Source organism: Typopeltis vanoorti, chromosome 15 (genome assembly GCF_054136105.1).
Source record: "Typopeltis vanoorti isolate ZY-2024b chromosome 15, IOZ_Tvanoo_1.0, whole genome shotgun sequence".
NCBI classification, from domain to species: Eukaryota; Metazoa; Arthropoda; class Arachnida; order Uropygi; family Thelyphonidae; genus Typopeltis; species Typopeltis vanoorti.
In genome coordinates this window covers 89,159,954-89,178,041 of record NC_143563.1, presented here as the reverse complement: position 1 = coordinate 89,178,041, position 18,088 = coordinate 89,159,954, and the positions used below count along the sequence as shown (strand labels likewise).

Sequence of the window (18,088 nt, the reverse complement as noted above, 5' to 3'; positions counted from 1 at the left end):
TTCCTTGCGCAGAGGACCCTGTCACTCACCTCCTTGCTAGCACTTTTCTTACATAACTTCATTGTTAAAAACCATCTGTTCTACGTTAACCTAGTGATAACTTGGTCAACTTATATGTCTCAATCTGTCCTCAAATTCCATGCACTGTAAACCACCTTAGTCAATCTGCTCTGGATTCTTTCCAATATATACTCATCCTCATAGGAAAATCAGGTGACAAATCTGTGCACAATGATCCATATGAGGCTTGCTAAAGGCTCTACACAATGCAAAATAACCTCATCATTGCCATAATCTGATATGATGATTTCACAGCTTGGGCAATGTAAATCCCAAACTTTGGGTCCCTGTCCACCACTACTCCCAGATCTCTACTCTCCTTTACCACCATCAAAATTTGCCCATTAATTTTACACTTTGCATCCCAGCCTAGCCTACCAAATTTCAAAGCTATATACTTTGGTACAGTGAACCTCTGAAATCAATTTGGATCATCCTATAGAGCCACAAAACTGCTAAACTCCTCACTTCTCTCTCCAACTGTTATCATCTGCAAGCAGCTGCAGCATATACAAATTAAACAATAATGATCTGAAAACAGACTCACTGTGACATACCACTTAAGTTACTTTTCTCTTCCAGGATACTGTATCCTCACAAACAACTTGCTGATACTCATCTGAAAGTCACTTATCTGTTCCTATTCAGTCACCACCTTGCCATGTGCCAATCAATTAAAGGCCTTTGCAAAAGGGAGATAGATGTACAATGCATCTCCAGTGCAAATAAGATAGATGTACAATGAGATAGATGTACAATGTATCTCCAGTGAAAAACATTCATCACCTTATTGTAAACAGTAAAACTTGACCACCCTTTAACAAACTAATGCTGTCTAACCCAGAGAACAATGCTATTATTAATTCAATTCTGCATCCCAGTTCTCAGCAATCTCTCCAATCACTAATCAGCCTGTAATTTTTAGACTCAGGCTAATCACTAAGTTTTGAAGGGGAACAATTTTACACTTCTTTGGGAATTGCCTTGTTGCAAGATGTTAAACTTGTATGCCAAAGCTGTGATTAACTATCTGGAACATTCCCTGTCATCAAGTCTTATTGATATCAAGTGTACTTAATTCCTAATATAAATCATGCTTGCTCAATGTCAGCTGATCCCTTCACATCCCTCCCTACACTCAAGCTTATCACGTCATACTTCCGAGAATGAAACATTAGGATGAATTGCTACTGAATACTTTGAATACATCCTCTCCAGTGGTTCCTATCTACTATTTTCATCGAATATAATCTTATTGTGATCATTCCGATGATATGTAAATATATCAAAACAATTCCCTAAGAATTTTCTTGGCTGATTAGTTTATTTCTGCTCACAGTACATTTTTGCACTATGAGTAGAAATAAACCAGGTCATCTTCATTCTCCTGGACTTTGAACTTTTCATGCAACTGATTATTACCGGTATTTAAACTGTGCTGCTTCCAGGTGTTTTCTTCTTCTTTCAGACTTTATACTTGATCTCTTCATACATCCATTCTACATCATCCTAATTCAGCCTTTTGACCTTCAGGATACATTCACATGTTGCTGCTGTTAAATAACTCTTAACCAATGCCCAAACAACATTTATCTCCTTTCTGCTTCACTCCTGAATCCATGTTATAGCTCCAAGATGTCCTGTAACCATTCTTCTGGCTTTATAATTCCACATATATAAATTTAGAGACACAAAACATATGTTTTGTGTCCCTAAATTCGTAAATATGAATGCTGATCACCATAACCTTAAAAGATGCCATATAGTTGCCACTTCATGATCACATCCCTCATTCCACTTCCTTCTAGCAAGTCTCTTCAGCTGATTCACACCAAATCCATATAAATACAATCATCATTTTTGTACATTTTTATCCTTCAATTGTAAAGAGCAGGAAGGGTGATCATGTGGTCTCGACTTGAGAAGTTGCAAAATCTATGGAATTTTCAGTTATGAAGGCAATATGTGGATGGAACTACAAATCAGGTGATTAGACATGGCATAAGACTCTGCAAGGGAAAGATGTCAGTAATGCATAGGAGATAATCACATGATATCTGAAGGAAGCAATATCAGACTGCTTACCCAAGGTCAGAAATCAGGTAGGAGTTACATGAATGAGTATCTGCAAAAAAAAATAAAATACTGTGGATGGTGTATAAGGAGAAAGGTGACAGGCAAACTCATGGGCAGTACAAAGCTCAGGCAAGAAAGGTGACCAGCATTTTAAGGAATGCAAAATCACATTATGAGAAGAAATTAACCAAGCAGGCCAAGGAATTCCCAAGGAGTTCTTTCTCTACATGAGAAGAAAATAGGAAGAATTACTATGGAAAGTTAATTTTAATGACCACTGATACTGAGTGAGCACTTCACAAGGGAAGTGCTCACTCATCAATCATCCAAGTGAGGATATTGCTGTGACAGATATGACAGCAACTGATGTGAGAACAGAGGTCGATGAATTAGAAATGCAGAATCTCAATGCAAATATGGCCGTGAGATCAGATGGGATATCAGCCCATGTATTGCAAGAACCCGCAAAGGAATTAGCACAGCCTCTCACTATGCTGTTTAACTTAAGTCTAAGCTCTAGTAAGGTCCCAAAAGGAATGGGAAGAGAGCAAAATTTTTTCTCTGCATAAATGAGGCTCCATGACTGTGGTAACAAAGTACAGACCAGTCAGTATCTCAGAAATGGTAAAAGCATTGGAAAAGTTAGTCAAAGACAGAATTCAGAAATGGGTTAGATAAAGAATACAATACTCCATGGGGGGGGAGCATGAGTTTGTGAAGAATTGATAATGTCTTAATAATTTACCAACTTTTATAATAGAGCAACAAATAAGTTGGATAAAGGAAATAGCTACACAATGTCACGTAACAGTAATTATTATTATTACGTGACACCTCCAAGGAGTCCAAAGACTCATCGATGGAGGGCACCTACATCTCCACCACTCAATTCCTACAGCGAACCACACCATTTACTACCCACAACCACCACTATTTTCACTGACCTTCACACAAACATCCCTACCCACAGCAGGATTCGAAGCTGCAGCCTTTTGGCTGGAAAGTGGATATGCTAACCATTCGGCCAACCAAGCAGGAATTTATATAAACAATTGCTTCATGGTAGCATAGCCTATGCACTAATGAATGAATCATTATAAAAATTTTATATGCTAATTAAACTAATTAATTAATAACATTTCATTTTATGCAGTTATGATTTAATACTGCAAATGGCACCATGTATGATCTGTAAGCGTGTGTGTGTGTGTGTGTGTGTGTGTGTGTGTGTGCATGTGTGCGTGTGCAAGTTTTGATAAATTTTAACTTTTTATAATAGATTTGTGCATTTCAAATTGTTGCAAATCTCCAAAAAATTTTCCAATATATTTATTAAAAAAAATCTGCATATAAGTGGACCCACGCAGTTCAAACATGAGTTCTTCAATGGTCAACTGTACTTCCTTTTATTTTTATTTCTTATTTAAAACAATTAAATTAGTTTAACAGCAATCATTTTATAATATAAACACTTGTGAACAAAATGAAATTCTGATAACTGGTTACTTGTTTTTCATTAGCTAATAACTATATTCAGACAGAAGGATCTTCTATACTGTTTACATGGCTTTATTGTTTATTTTTCATGATGTTTATATACTATTTAATTATCAAAAACTTTATTGTTGTCATATTCTTACTTCATAAAAATTATATTTCATATTTTTAAATGCTAAAATAACTGGTATCTCAACCATAAAAACACTGTTTTTTATGGCATATTATTATTCTCCAGGCCCCCATGGAGTCAAAAGACTCATCATGGGAGGTCGTTTTTAGGAAATACAAAGTCTATCATACCACTTCTTGAACCCATTAACCATCCCCACTCCAACCACTCTCTCAGGCAATGCATTCCAAGGTTCAACCACTCTCTACACAAAGAAACCACTCCTTAATCTCTTGCGCACAGCCTCCTTTTGTAACTTCCAGGAATGGCCCCTTGTCATCGCTCCTTCCCACCATTCCAACAAGTGAAAAAACTCTCCAAAGTCTACTCTGTAACTGCCTCTCAACAGTTTAAAAGTCTCAATCATATCACCCCTCCTTCTTCTTCTATCCACCAAACTCTGCAGTCCACATTCCCTCAGTCGATCCTCATAACTCATATTGTACAGTCCAGAAACCATCTTTGTTATTCGCCTCTATACCCTTTACAAAGTCAATTTATCCCCTTCAAATCCTGGGGACCAAATCTGAGAACAATAGTCTAAGTGTGATCTGATCAGGGCCTTATACAACGGAATGATAACTCTTTCATCTCTGCAGGTCAGCGTCCTTCTCAGTATTGCAGCAATCCTCTGAGTTACCCTCACCACCTTTGCAATATGCTCCCTGAATTTCAGTTTTCTATCAATCGTCACTCCCAGATCTCTCATCTCCCCAACCCCCCCTCCAATCGAGTACGCATCCTCCCATCGATGGATCCCAAACCTCAAGACTTTACATTTTGCTGCATTGAACCGCCAACCCCATTTATTTGCCTATCTGTCTAGTTTATTCAAATCCTCTTGCAGGGCTGCCATATCTGCACTATTACTGATAACCCTTCCCAACTTCACATCATCTGCAAACAACTGAATGTCCCCTTGCAATCCATTGACAATATCGTTGATATAAAGATTGAACAATACAGGTCCCAGTACTGAGCCCTGTGGAACCCCACTTGTAACCTTCTGCTTCCTTCATATTGCCCCATCATACACAACACTCTGATACTCAGTCAGCCAATCCTGAATCCATTTGACTAACCCGACATTTAAACCCATGCGTTGCAACTTAAATATCAGCTTATCATGTGGCACCCTGTCAAATGCCTTTGCAAAATCAAAAAAAAAATGGCAGTATATGCCTTTCCCTCATCAACTGCTCTTGTCACTTTATTATAAAAGACTATCATATTACTAAAGCAAGAGCGCCGCTTAACAAATCCATGTTGATTCTCACAGATAACATTACCCTCATCTACCCAACGCTGTGTATATAGTCTCTCACTAATTTCTCCAAGACCTTAACAACTACTGATGACACACAAACAGGCCTATAATTAGACACTTCCAGTCTGCTACCGCCCTTATGCAGCAGCATTATCTTACCTTCCTTCCATTCCTGGGTACCTTTCCTTCAGCCATACTTCTATTGAAAAATATTTTGTAAAAGCATTTGATAGAATATCACAATGAACTTGTTACACAAAGTGGAACAAATGGGGATGGATATGAAATTGGTGTTATGGATTAATTTATTGTTTTTTGTTTTCATTTTTTTATGGTGATATGAATATAAGGGTGGCTGATGAATAGATACCATAAAATAGTATATGGAGATGCAGAATCTAAGAGAAAGCAGGTGATAAGCAGATGCACTGCAAGACTCTATACTTACTGTTTAATTCATACATGAATGATATAAGAAATGCTGGCCTGGTTGGCCAAGGTGTTTAGGTATATCCACTCTCCAAACAATAGGCTGTGGGCATGAATGTTTGTGACTTTCTTCAAGTGGGAGATGAATTTCATTACCTAGCATGAGAACACCACTGAACTTGTTGGAGACCTGAAGTACCTTGAAAAAGTTTCTTGTTTAGCTTCTGGAGGAGGATTTTCAAACTATACAAAAAATAAGCAGAACATATAAAAAAAATAGCATATATAAGAAGAAACAAAATTCTTAGCCTGCCCAGAGTATGAATGTACTATAGATTCACAAATAAACCTTTTCATATGAAAAATAATTTCATATAATAAATCTTTGTATACGAAAAATAATTTCATATAATAAATCTTTTTATATGAAAATTATATGAAGGGAAATATTGTTTCTGCTGCTGATGATGATGATGCAAAACTGGACAGAATAACAGATAATCAAGACAATAGAAAGAGCTTGCAGGATGATTTAAACAGACGATAGTACGGGCAAAAGATAATGGGTATCAGTTTAATGTGAAAAAGTTATGTATTTTCATATAAAAAGATTACAAGCCATGTACTATAATGATGGAATTGTAGTACACAGCAGAGATAAGGAAGTTCTAATTCCTCTTTATAAGGCCTTGATACATATACATCTGGACTACTGTTCCCAAGTCTGGTCACCTGGATTTCTTGGGAATGAGAAAATATTGGAAAGAATCCTCAGGTGACTGATCACAATAGTCAGTGGCCTATGGGATGATGATAAATTGAGGACTTGTGATTGGCAAAAATTGGTTGATAGGCAGAAACAGTTAAGTTAGTAAAAGAGTTTTATAGGATTGAAGTAGGGGAAATATAGAGTGATCAAAATTAAAGTATCCCTGTTTAAGGCCTTGTGGAGTGCTACCCAGTGATAGCACTGTGAAAATTTGCAGGAATACCTTGTGTGTTGTGCAGAAGCAATATCTCAGAAAACAAATTCACCACCAGGGGTGTTGTAAACACCAAATATATGAAATTAGCATATCACACAACTAGGCAGGTGTCAGGAGGATTTAATAAAGACAGAGAATTTTTCCTTTTATTTTGGTTGTTAATACCACCCACAGTGATGACGCTAACCTTGGCCCAAAGTATTCTGCTCGTGAAGCTGTACTGCCTAAACAATTACAATGCTGTTGCTGCACTATGTGAATTATGTCACCTGAACAAATGTCGATGAGGTGTACTATTTCCATGTGCTCTGCAATGAATGATTAATCATTTTGAAGAACCAGGATCACTGGAAGTTACATCTAGCAAAGGTCGCAAAACCAATCAGTTCACAACAAGTGAATGAAGTTGCTACTGCCATGAATAACAGCATTGGTTCCTGCAGTGCATGTGCCGTATAAAGACACATGGATATGCCCTACACAACTGTCTGGAAAATTCTATGGAAGATTCTGCATTTCTACCCATTCAAGACAACCCTGACATAGAAGTTGCACCCACAGGACTTTGAAAGTCGACTGATATTCACTTTAACATTCCTTGCTCGAGTGGAGTTGGACATTGAACGGCCATGGACCATTCTGTAGAGAGATGAGGTGCACTTACACTTGAATGGAGCTGTGAATACCCACAACTGCCAAGTATGGGCTATATAAAATTTGCATGCAATCCAACAAATTGCTTTGCATCACCCAAAGTAGCTGTGTCGTGTGGGTTTACAGCCTCGTTTATCACTGGACCATTCTTCTTTGAGGACATTTACCAGTCAGGTCCTGTGACCTGCTCAGTTACTGCCAAGAAGTATCGCAATATTATAAACAATTTTGTTGTGCAGCACCTGTGCATGGATTCAGTCATTTCATGGAGGATGGGCCCAATTAGCATGTAACAATTATCATTAGAATTAGCATGTAATAATTACCTTCCCAATCCATCAACAACATTTCATGAAAGCCAGAGTGATCAGCCATGCATTGCCCACTGCATGGCTGTTAGCAATGCATGCACGGATCAGCTGAGCCATGCATTTCCCACTGCATGGCTGATCCTCATTCACCTGATCTGACCTCCTGTGACTTCCCTCTGCAGATTTCTCTAAGACAGAGTTTATTGGGATCATCTTGATAACTTGCAAGCACTGAAAGACACCATAGTGCAGCATGTGCACAAAATCAGTCCCGAGCAGCTGCATTCTGTTGTTGAACACACTGTACAAAGTATGCAGTTTGTGGCATACTGGGAAGGGCAGCACAATGAATAATACAGCCTATGAATACATAATGTAAGTGAATATAAATGTGTTATTTATGGTTGTGTTGCTTTTCTCCTTACACACACAGAAAAATTTATACTGTTACGTTTGGTACATCATACAGCCCCGTGGTGAATTCTTAAAATACTTTTATTTTTTCTCAGATATCACTTCCACATGATGCACAATATATTCATGCAAAGTTTCACAGCATTTGGATCACTAGGTGACATTCCACAGTTCTTCCACATACTATTCATATTTCCAGATTGCTGCCTCAACTCATCACTATCATATTCCAGCAATATGCTGACAACCTTTCCTAACATGCACACAGCCTAGTATATCTTTCACTCTCCTGAATAACTTCCTAGTATCCATCCTCACGTTCTCCTTCTATCAAATCAAATCATTTGCTCCTATAACCACCACAAGCTCTTTTGTTATTTCCTTCTCATATCCAAAACATCAACCACCATGTTCATCTTTCCTCATAGAAAACAGAACCTTTTGCACTCTCTCATTCACCACACCTTTAATAATGGAATCTCCATACATTGCCACTCTCAAAATCATATGTCACCTCAAAAATCCAAATAACTAAGCTCATTACACATACCTCGTTTCATTTCTTTTCCTGATCAACTCTTTCTTCAAATCCTGCATTCTTTCACTCCACACTCCCTCCCCTCACCTCTCTAGCATTCTGGCAACTGCTCTCTCTCTTTTATTACCACAATTACACTTGCTTTTTGCTTCATTATTAGTACTCCCTTTCATGACCACAATCATACATTTTACTTCTGTCATTTATATTCTCTGCAGCCACAATATATGCCCATCAAGCAGAATGGCTATTTAATGAAATATACATAAATAAATATAACTAGTATAAAGATATTTTCATTTTTAAAGTCAAGCTTTTTTTAAAAAACTTGTCTAAATATGGGAATCAACAGAGGAAAACTAATTGATCTTAATTAGATAAGACACAAGACAAAATATTTTTCTTATTCTTTTCAAACAAATTAACAGGTAATAATTACCTTCCCTTTTTTCTTTAAATTTTCAAGTTCACTTTCATTACAGAGAGGCTTTAGTGATTCAAAGAGCCTAGCATAAGTATCCTGAAGTGAAGGTACAGGCATTCGTGGAAGAGATCTCTGGCAACTGTATAAAGAAGGCTGATATCCACTAACCACTCGTACCATGCAACACCACATATATGTTAACTTTGATGTGTTTTTAGGATTCTCATCTATATTAGTAAATTTTTTACAACATAAGAAACACAACTAATAAATGCTAATAATCTTTTTTTTTTTGAAAAAAAAAAATCACTTGATTAATAATAACCTTACTTAAGGATTATCTGACAAAAATTTTCAAACTCAAACTGCAAAATTTTATTTTATACACAAATAAACTCCATGTAAAAATACAGATAGACCTAAACTAAGCATTAAAATTTAAAAGAAACCAAAGAAAAAACAAAAACTTCATTAATTAAAATGTGTAAAGAAATTTCACCCAAACAGGGTAGCATTCAAAGAGCACATATAAATATAGGCAAAAATATTGTTTAGCATTCCAAAATATACTTAAGAAGAGAAAAAAAAAAGTTGAGATTCATGGCAATTAAAGTCTTAGAATGCTTACATTTCAACACACTACAAACAAATACATTACTCTTGCTATCCATAATAATTTAGTTCCCAAAATTCCTTACCTCAAATTACAGTAAATTTGCAATTAGGGAACATATGGCCTTATAGGAAATACTGAGTAAAGGAAGTGATGTTGTCAATGATTCTAATAAGAGGGTCCTCATAAATATATTTTTTTTTTCAAAAACTGAAAAACACAACTAATTTTTTTAGGGAGACAGAATACAGTACAACTATATGCGAATAAAGTTTGACATAATTAAGTGTGGTGAAGACAATAGTCATGCCCTTCATGTATGTAAGTGAGAAGTAGAAAAATGTTGCATGACAAGATGGAGTAAATAAATAAATCCTCTTTAATGCATTTTCATTCCCAAAAGGAGATAGGTAGCCACCCTCCACCTCTCACCATCACAGTGACTGAATAAGGCATTCCCCTAGCATGCCAACAAATAGATAAATATAACTAGTATTTTCCAGCATGGCTGGCCAAGTGAATAGTATACCCACTCTCCAACCAACCAAGCTGCATGTACCACACTGCAAGCCAAGCTGAATCACATCATGGGCATGTTTGTAAATGTCTTTAGCTGAAAGATGAATTTCATCACCCAGTGTGAGACAGTCAAAAAATTCAAAGTTTAGTCTCTACTGGCTTCTGGAATATGTAAAAAAATAAATAAATTAGAAATATAAAATAATAAATAAAATAAAAAAGCAAAAATAAAATCATCAACATGCTCAGGTTGTTATCATATCCTTCTATGTGTTTCAGAACTGATTTTACTGAGTTCTCAGATTAAAAGCCTGATTTTCTTCCAAAAGAAAGAGCTTTACTTACCTGTGTCAAAGATCGGTGAACTCAAAATCAACAAAATCAAGCAGAGGAAATGGACAAAAAAAAAAAAAAAATGCCCAGAAAAATTTCCTCTACTTGGTGATCTTAATCAAACCTTAAGGATCTTTCTCTGCCTTGGAGTTATGGAAGTTATCACAAAGCAATGCAGGCCTCACAACAAAGATGAACAGGTCACCTGTTCATATTTGTTGTGAGGACTGCATTCTAAATATGGCAGGCTGCACCACCTGCTATACAGTATTTACAAATACTTTCTGTATACTGCCAAGTATGCAGAAGAAAGTAAGTCATAAACTTGCAGATGGCAATCATTTATTGTATAATACCACTACATAAAGTATGTTACCATTATTTTCAGGAAAAAAGGAAAATAAAGTAAAACAAAAGGAAATAGAAGAAGAAAATAAGCATACTGTATAATCTTTTTTTTTTTTTTTGAAAATATTCAGACAATAGGTATTGATTATCTGGAAAAAATAGTAATAATTGAAAATACCTTTTTTATTCTAGGTAGGATGAATACTTTACATCATATCTACCTTCATTTTCTAGATTTGATCCCATGCCACCTGTGTTGGTTGTTATGAATTAAATATTAAGTAAACTGGATCAATGATTCCTTCAGCTGTGATTACTGTTGAAATGCAGTTGCTGCTGTCCTTACAATTTGTTAATATCACTTGTTAATTAATACTAACAAAGATTAAATTCTACAAGCTGAAAATTTATTCCAATCAGCCTAGTCAATTTTCCACCATGGAATCTATGAAGGAGAAAACTGCTTCCAAATAATTGTTTTCATATATGTTCTCTTCAACTTCCTATATAAAAATGCAAAGATGGTATGAGAGTAAATTTTGAGATCTACTGCAGAATATGCACAAGTAGGCATGTGAAAGAAGGTACTATTTCTCATATTTACAAGCATATGTTTAACAATTTAGCATCTGCTCAAGGTGATCCCACTATTCAAATAAAGTATAAATGTTCATTTCCCATAACAGCATTTGCAGTGCAAGATTATCAATGTCTGTTTGTGTGAATGAACTCAGAACATGGTAGTAAGTATAAGAAACATACTATAATAAGGAATCCTGCTGAATAAATAAATGACAGAAGACTTTCAAATGGGGTTAATTTTGTCAGAATGGAATGTGGTTGTTCTCCTCCACAGGCATGGCTATCCCTTGTGCTGTCCTTACAAATAAAATGCTGCAAGGTGGAATCCTCACTGGATTATAGATGTCGCTCTTTGGGGAGCAGTCTTTGCTCCACACATAAGGCACAGACATCAGAGCCATGGCAAACAGTTTGAGCATGGCCCGAGTTTTGGCAATTGAAGAACCTGTGGGCTTATTACGTAAAATCTTACAGAGCTGTTCAGGTACACTCCCTTAACCTTTTCACTGCTAAACTTGAATTATCCAAGCAGCTTAAAAATAGCATCCTGGCTGAGCTTAAGTATTTTGCAAGGGCATTTTGCTGTAAAGAATCTCCACTGAAAATCTTAAAAACATATTTGAATTTTGAAGGCATTGGGTTAAATGCCTTCAAAATTGAATTAAATCAAGCACTCTTGATTTAATTCAATTTAATTCAAAATTTACCACAGAAGCAGTAATCTCCCCATTGATATCACATGGTTATTGTCTTACTAGGAAAAAAAAAATAGGAAGTATGCATGCTGACCACAAATCATGAAAATTCCAAATTGCATAATATCATGAAGAAAGTGAAACCATTAGACCAATTAACCAATAATGAAACAATAATGTGATAGCATGCAATAATATTGTTTGGGGGGGGGGGGGGTATGAAGTGGTATAGAGCGCTACAGAAGGCTCTCTTTTTCACCTCTTTCGGATAATATCTAAATTCACACACTGTACTTTGTACAGTGTTGGTGAATTTTACTTTGTACGCCATACAAAGCAAAAACAGGGAAAAAAACATAATATGTTTAGATTTTCAACTAACTTTCCTAAGAGAAATTCTTCAAAACTTCTACACATTGAGATCAATCACTAAAACAGGATGTACACCTACTGATAAATCCCTCAGACTGAAAGGAATACACTTCCCAACCTAGTTCTTCCCTCACTAACACACAAAAAAAACTCGCAGTAGCTATTGTGAAGGAGAAAAGGAGAGAGAAGAGATAAATATATCACAAATGTTGAATTGTGTAATGTGCTTATACTCCTCTGTTTCAAAAATATCAAACAATGGCAATTTCAAATTTAAAAGAATGATGGAGATGATGCAGAACATTTGAAGTACTGTATAAAAACACAGAGCAAGATTGTCAATAAAACATAATTTATAAGTGTCACAATTTTGATGAACCTTGATTTGAAAACAAATAGCAGTTTTGCATGTTATCTTTTAATTTAAATTATAAAAGAAAATTTGAAAATAATTCAACAAGGAGAGAGATTGGCTTGTTTCTATTTATTCAGCAATGAAAAGGTTAAAAGATGCTAGATTTTGTTGATGTTAAATGCAAGAATATTTCTGGTGAATAAGACTACTATTCACACATATAAGAACACATCTAATAGCAGTCACGTCCTGATCTGGTCATCCAAAATATTAAGCAGAACTAATTCTGATATTATGTCATGAATTTGTTTAAAGTTTGTGACATTGCTAAATGGGTATTCCTACCAATGGACACAACATAAAAAAAGTTGCATAAAAAAGTGGTTTTTAATCAAAATTTCTACAAGAATGTCTGTCACCTATGTAATTTTTTTTTACTGTTTTAGAAGAACCTGTCAACCTTTCCATATTTTTCTGGATAAAGAACAATTATTTCTTTACTATTGCTTGGCATTTACCTAACCTATTATTATTATTACAGGCAACTCCAAGGAGTCGATAGACTCATCGAGGGCAGCCCTAATATCATGTCAAGAACAACTATTCGACATTCACACAGTATCTATCATACCTAGCCTTGAATTCATTCACAGTCATGGCACCCACAACAGACTCTGGCAGCTTATTCCACTCATTCATCACTCTCCAAGTAAAAAACCTAGCTCTAACACCCTTGCTAACCACACTCTTGATCAGCTTCCATATATGGCCGCTAGTCCTCCCACCACCAGTCCTATTCTCAAAAATATCTTCTGAATTAATCTTATAGAAACCCTTCAGTAATTTGAATGTCTCAATCATATCACCCCTTTTCTGCCTATCAACCAATTTCTGCAATCCACGAATCTTCAACATGTTCTCATAAGGTTCATTCCATAGACCTGCTATCATCTTGGTCACTCGTCTCTGGATCCTCTCCACCTCCTCCCAATCAAGAAGAAACCCTGGTGCCCATATCTGGGCACAGTAGTCTAGATGGGATCTTATCAAGGCTCGACAGAGGAACAATAACTTGTTTGTCTCTGCTTGTTAAAGTATTTTTCAGCAACCAAGTGATTTGATGAGCTGATTTAGCCACTTTTGCGATGTGCCCCCCCCCCCAAACTTCAACTCCCTATCCACTTACTCCCAAATCCTTGGCCTCGTCAATCTCCTGGAGTACAGTTCCACCAATGTGATATACTGCTGCTAATTTCATCCCAAAATGCATAACCTTACACTTTGCCACATTAAATTGACATCCATTCTCCTTAGCCCAGTCCTCTAAACTATCCAAATCATCCTGCAAAATTTTGACATCCTGTGCACTCACTATTGCTCTACCCAACTTCGCATCATAAGCAAACAAATGAACACTTCCTCTCAGATCCTTTCCTATATCATTAATGAACAAATTGAACAGTGGTGGTTCAAGAACAGAATCCCTGAGGCACACCACTAGTCACAGGCCATCTGATTGGCCTGTGACTAGTGGTGTGCCTACTCCTGAAAAAACCACTCTCTGATATCTCTCCATCAACCACCCTCTTATCCATCTCATGAACCCTATATCCATCCCCATATGATTCAGTTTACTGATTAAAATTCCATGTGGTATCCTGTCAAAGGCCTTAGCAAGGCCTTTGATAGGATACCACAGGCCTTAGCAAGGTCCAGTAGAATAACTGTAAACCCATTACCCTTATCCAGTTCATCCGTCACTGTGTTATAAAACATAAGCAAGTCACTGCGGCATGATCTACCCTTCACAAAACCATGCTGTCCCCCATACAGCATCCCATTTTCATCTATCCAATCCTGTAATTTCCTCTTGAGTATTTTCCCCTAGACCTCCACAATGATTCCTGATATGCTGAACGGTCGGTAATTTACAACAGCAGTCTTGGAACCTCCTTTATGCAGTGGAACTATTTTCCCCTCTTTCCACCCCCTCAGGACTAACCCAGACCCGAGACTCAAATTAAACAAAATGGTCAAGGGCACTGACAATTCTTTAGCTGCTTCACGTACGACACAAGCTGGTATACCATCCAATCCCACAGATGTATTGACATTGAGGTTTTGTAATAGACTATTCACCTCCACTTCATTCACCACAATTCATGTATAAGCTATTGGTTCATTCACTCCTGTAATGTCACCACCTGGATGATATACTCTTGCAAAGTGCTCGCTCAGTAATTCCACTATATCAACTGATTTGGTTACCTCGCTACCATCGGCATTCTTTAAAATCATTCTGCCATATACATTTTTTCTTTTACTTGCAACATATTGAAAAAACTGTTTGGAATTCTCTTTAGCCTGCATGGCTAATGTTCTTTCATAATCCGCTACTACAGAGTGAACAATAAAGAATTATAACTTTTTTTTTTTTTTTTGTAGATTATAATTATCTTATTGTGCAAAATTATCATGGTTGATCTAAGGATTATATAATGCAGGAATCAATCTGCTCTAAGAACCAAATACAGAACTCTACAAGACTTGATGATGATGAAATCATCCACTACCTAATTATATTTTATCTTTTGTTTCTTAAATCAGTTATTTTTTCAGAACCTTTTTAACACAGAAGTGTTAAAAAGTCTTATTTTAGATTCCATGAAATAAGTGAAGGAAAGATAGGGAAGGAAATATTTGGAAAGAGTTTTCATTTCAGGACATCGCTATCCACAAAGAACCATATCCAACTATTCAGCAAGCAATAAATGTACTCAGAAGTGGAACACCAGGGATATTCTAGACATGATATAATCTGAGGAATCACTTAAGGGTGAAAGATGTTAAGCGTAAAAGAGCTTAACATCTTCTTTTGAAGAAAAGGCAGAGTTAAGATTACTGGTAAGCACCTGCTGCAATTCTGTTCAGGATATAGATTAGTCATTACTAATGCTGTTCCAAAATAAAGAGGTGCACAAATTCACATGGAGAGAAGACAAAAGCAAGTTTTATTGATTATATTACTATTCACAGTAATATCTTCGCAATGGTTCATGACACAAGTGTCTAGGGATCTGAAATAGGAACACATCACCACTTAGTTGTGAGCAGAATAAAAATTATCACTTCATGTTGAAAAGTATTGTAAAAAGTTTTAAAAACATCAGAGTTGAACAGCTTTCAGAGGTGAACTGTTGAGTCAAATATAGCAAATATTATTTAAAAAAAAAAAAAACTGAAAGCATTTGCAGACAAGACCAAACCTTGCAGACTGAGTGGCAGATTCTGAAGAATTCTTTCAAAATTTTAAGGTTACACGGTGATCAGCATTCATATTTATGAATTTAGGGACATAAAACACACGTGTTGAAAAGATTATTTTACTGATTAATAATAAAATAATAACTTTACGTTTAGACCCCTGTATTGAGGTCATCTTCAGAAGGATACATGTGTGTAAGAACAAGCTACATGCTGTTGCACTCTATACAAGTAAATTACATCTACGTTGTTAACTAATCTTTTTTCTTAGCCTGCCCTCCAGTGAAAAAATAAAATAAAATAAATAAATAAAATAAAATAAATAAATAAAATAAAATAAACAAAAATAAAATAAAAACTACAATAAACTCTGCTAAAGTCCTCACGCATTCTAGAATTATTCTGGAATTATACAGTTTATATTGTTATATTACGATTATCTTCTGGATTTGTACAGTACAGGTTGCTATTGAATGTTCAGAAAAAAAAAAAAACTTCACCGAGTCTTCTTGTATTGAGATTTTTCTTCGTGGTTGCTATGAAGGTTGTAGATGGGTCCTCCACATTCTTGGAATTGTTAGACCATCAATACAAGAAGACTTGAAGTTTTTTTTTTTTTTTTTTGTGTGATAAAAGGACCTCCCAGATGAGTCTTTGACTCCATGAGGTCTTGGGTAATAATAACAATAATAACAATAATATTTATTTATCGATCTCTGGCACGGGCAAGCGGGTTTTTCCTCCCGGAAACTCGGGTTTTTCGTCCCGTAAACTCAAGAAAATCGACCGTAGAACCCACATTATTTCAGACATTAAATATATTGTGTTAGGGTTAGGGACCACGAGATGGCGGCACATTTGAGCCGTCTCTCTTCACTGTGTACCGCTTAATTAGTGATAGCCTTGGGCCATCTATCTCTGATTGGGTACCAGTGGTGATTAAACTGCCCACTCAGTCTCCAAAAGTTAGATAGGGCTAGATGGCCTCGCCTACTCCCCATATACGGGAATAAAAAGGCGTTAGCTGATTTTTTTGATTTGATTATTTTATTTATTTATTTAATTTTTTTTTTTTTTTCACTAGAGGGCAGGCTAAGAAAAATGATTAGTTAACAACGTAGATGTAATTTACTTATATAGAGTGCAACAGCATGTAGCTTGTTCTTATACACATGTATCCTTCTGAAGATGACCTCAATACAGTGGTCGAAAAGTAAAGTTATTATTTTATTATTAATCAGAAAAATAATCTTTTCAACAGGTGTGTTTTGTGTCCCTAAATTCATAAATATGAATACATATATATTTGTTAAAATAAAAGTATTAATAACGAAAACAAAACAAAATTATATACAAAAAATATGAAACTTCGAAAAGATATTGCATATTTGTATGTTGAAGTTCCTGGCTTCAGATCACCTGCATTTTTTTTTTGAAAAAAGTATCCAGTGTTAACTACCTACATTTTCTTTTTCTTTCTTTAAAGAGTTCAGTGTAAGGTTGAATAGATACGATTACACTCCTTTTTACGTTCGCACTCCGTTCCCAATGGTGGTCCATTTCGCAGAGTTCATCAGTAAATGTCTCTACGATTGCAAGGATATGCTGTAAATCGGCCATTTTTATATCTCTAAGAGGACTTTCTTCGTTTTCTTTCTCCTCCTTTGGATGTTGACTTAATTGTTTGGCTAATTCTTTTAAGTCTTCATTGGAAAGTGGTTTATCATGGCTCTCTAAGATTTCTGTCACATCTTCAGTTGTAATATTGTCCAATCACACCTCTGACGCAAGCTTGGTAACATCTTCAATAACATTCTCCTCTTGCTCTAATTCCTCAAAGTCATGCATAAATGCTGGAAAATGTTTTTACCATGCTCCTTTTAAACACTTTGCTGACACTTCGTTCCAAGCTGCCTTGATGTTGTTAATGCCCTTCAAAATATCGAATGACTGCCAATAATCTTTAATAGTTATTCCTGAAGTGTCCAAGACTCTTACCATTTCCATAAATGTTATACGGAGGTAATAGGCTTTGAAGATTGATATAATCCCCTGATCCATCGGTTGCAAAAGCGATGTTGTGTTTGGGGGCATGTAAACAACCTTGACATCCAATGGTGTTCTTACTTCAGCAAGGTTTTGAGGATGTCCAGAGGCATTATCCAAGAGAAGCAATGCC

The 18,088-nt window shown here is 36.0% G+C and overlaps 1 protein-coding gene across 1 annotated transcript in view; it reads right to left on the bottom strand.

Moving 5' to 3' along the window:
• LOC150098962 (carnitine O-palmitoyltransferase 1, liver isoform-like) overlaps window positions 1-18,088 on the bottom strand; it is a 231,157-nt gene that overhangs the window by 131,663 nt on the left and 81,406 nt on the right. Inside the window, exon 5 of the mRNA XM_090405781.1 lies at window positions 8,844-9,055. Within this exon, the coding sequence (XP_090261907.1) occupies window positions 8,844-9,055 (212 nt within the window). The remainder of the gene's footprint in view (window positions 1-8,843; window positions 9,056-18,088) is intronic.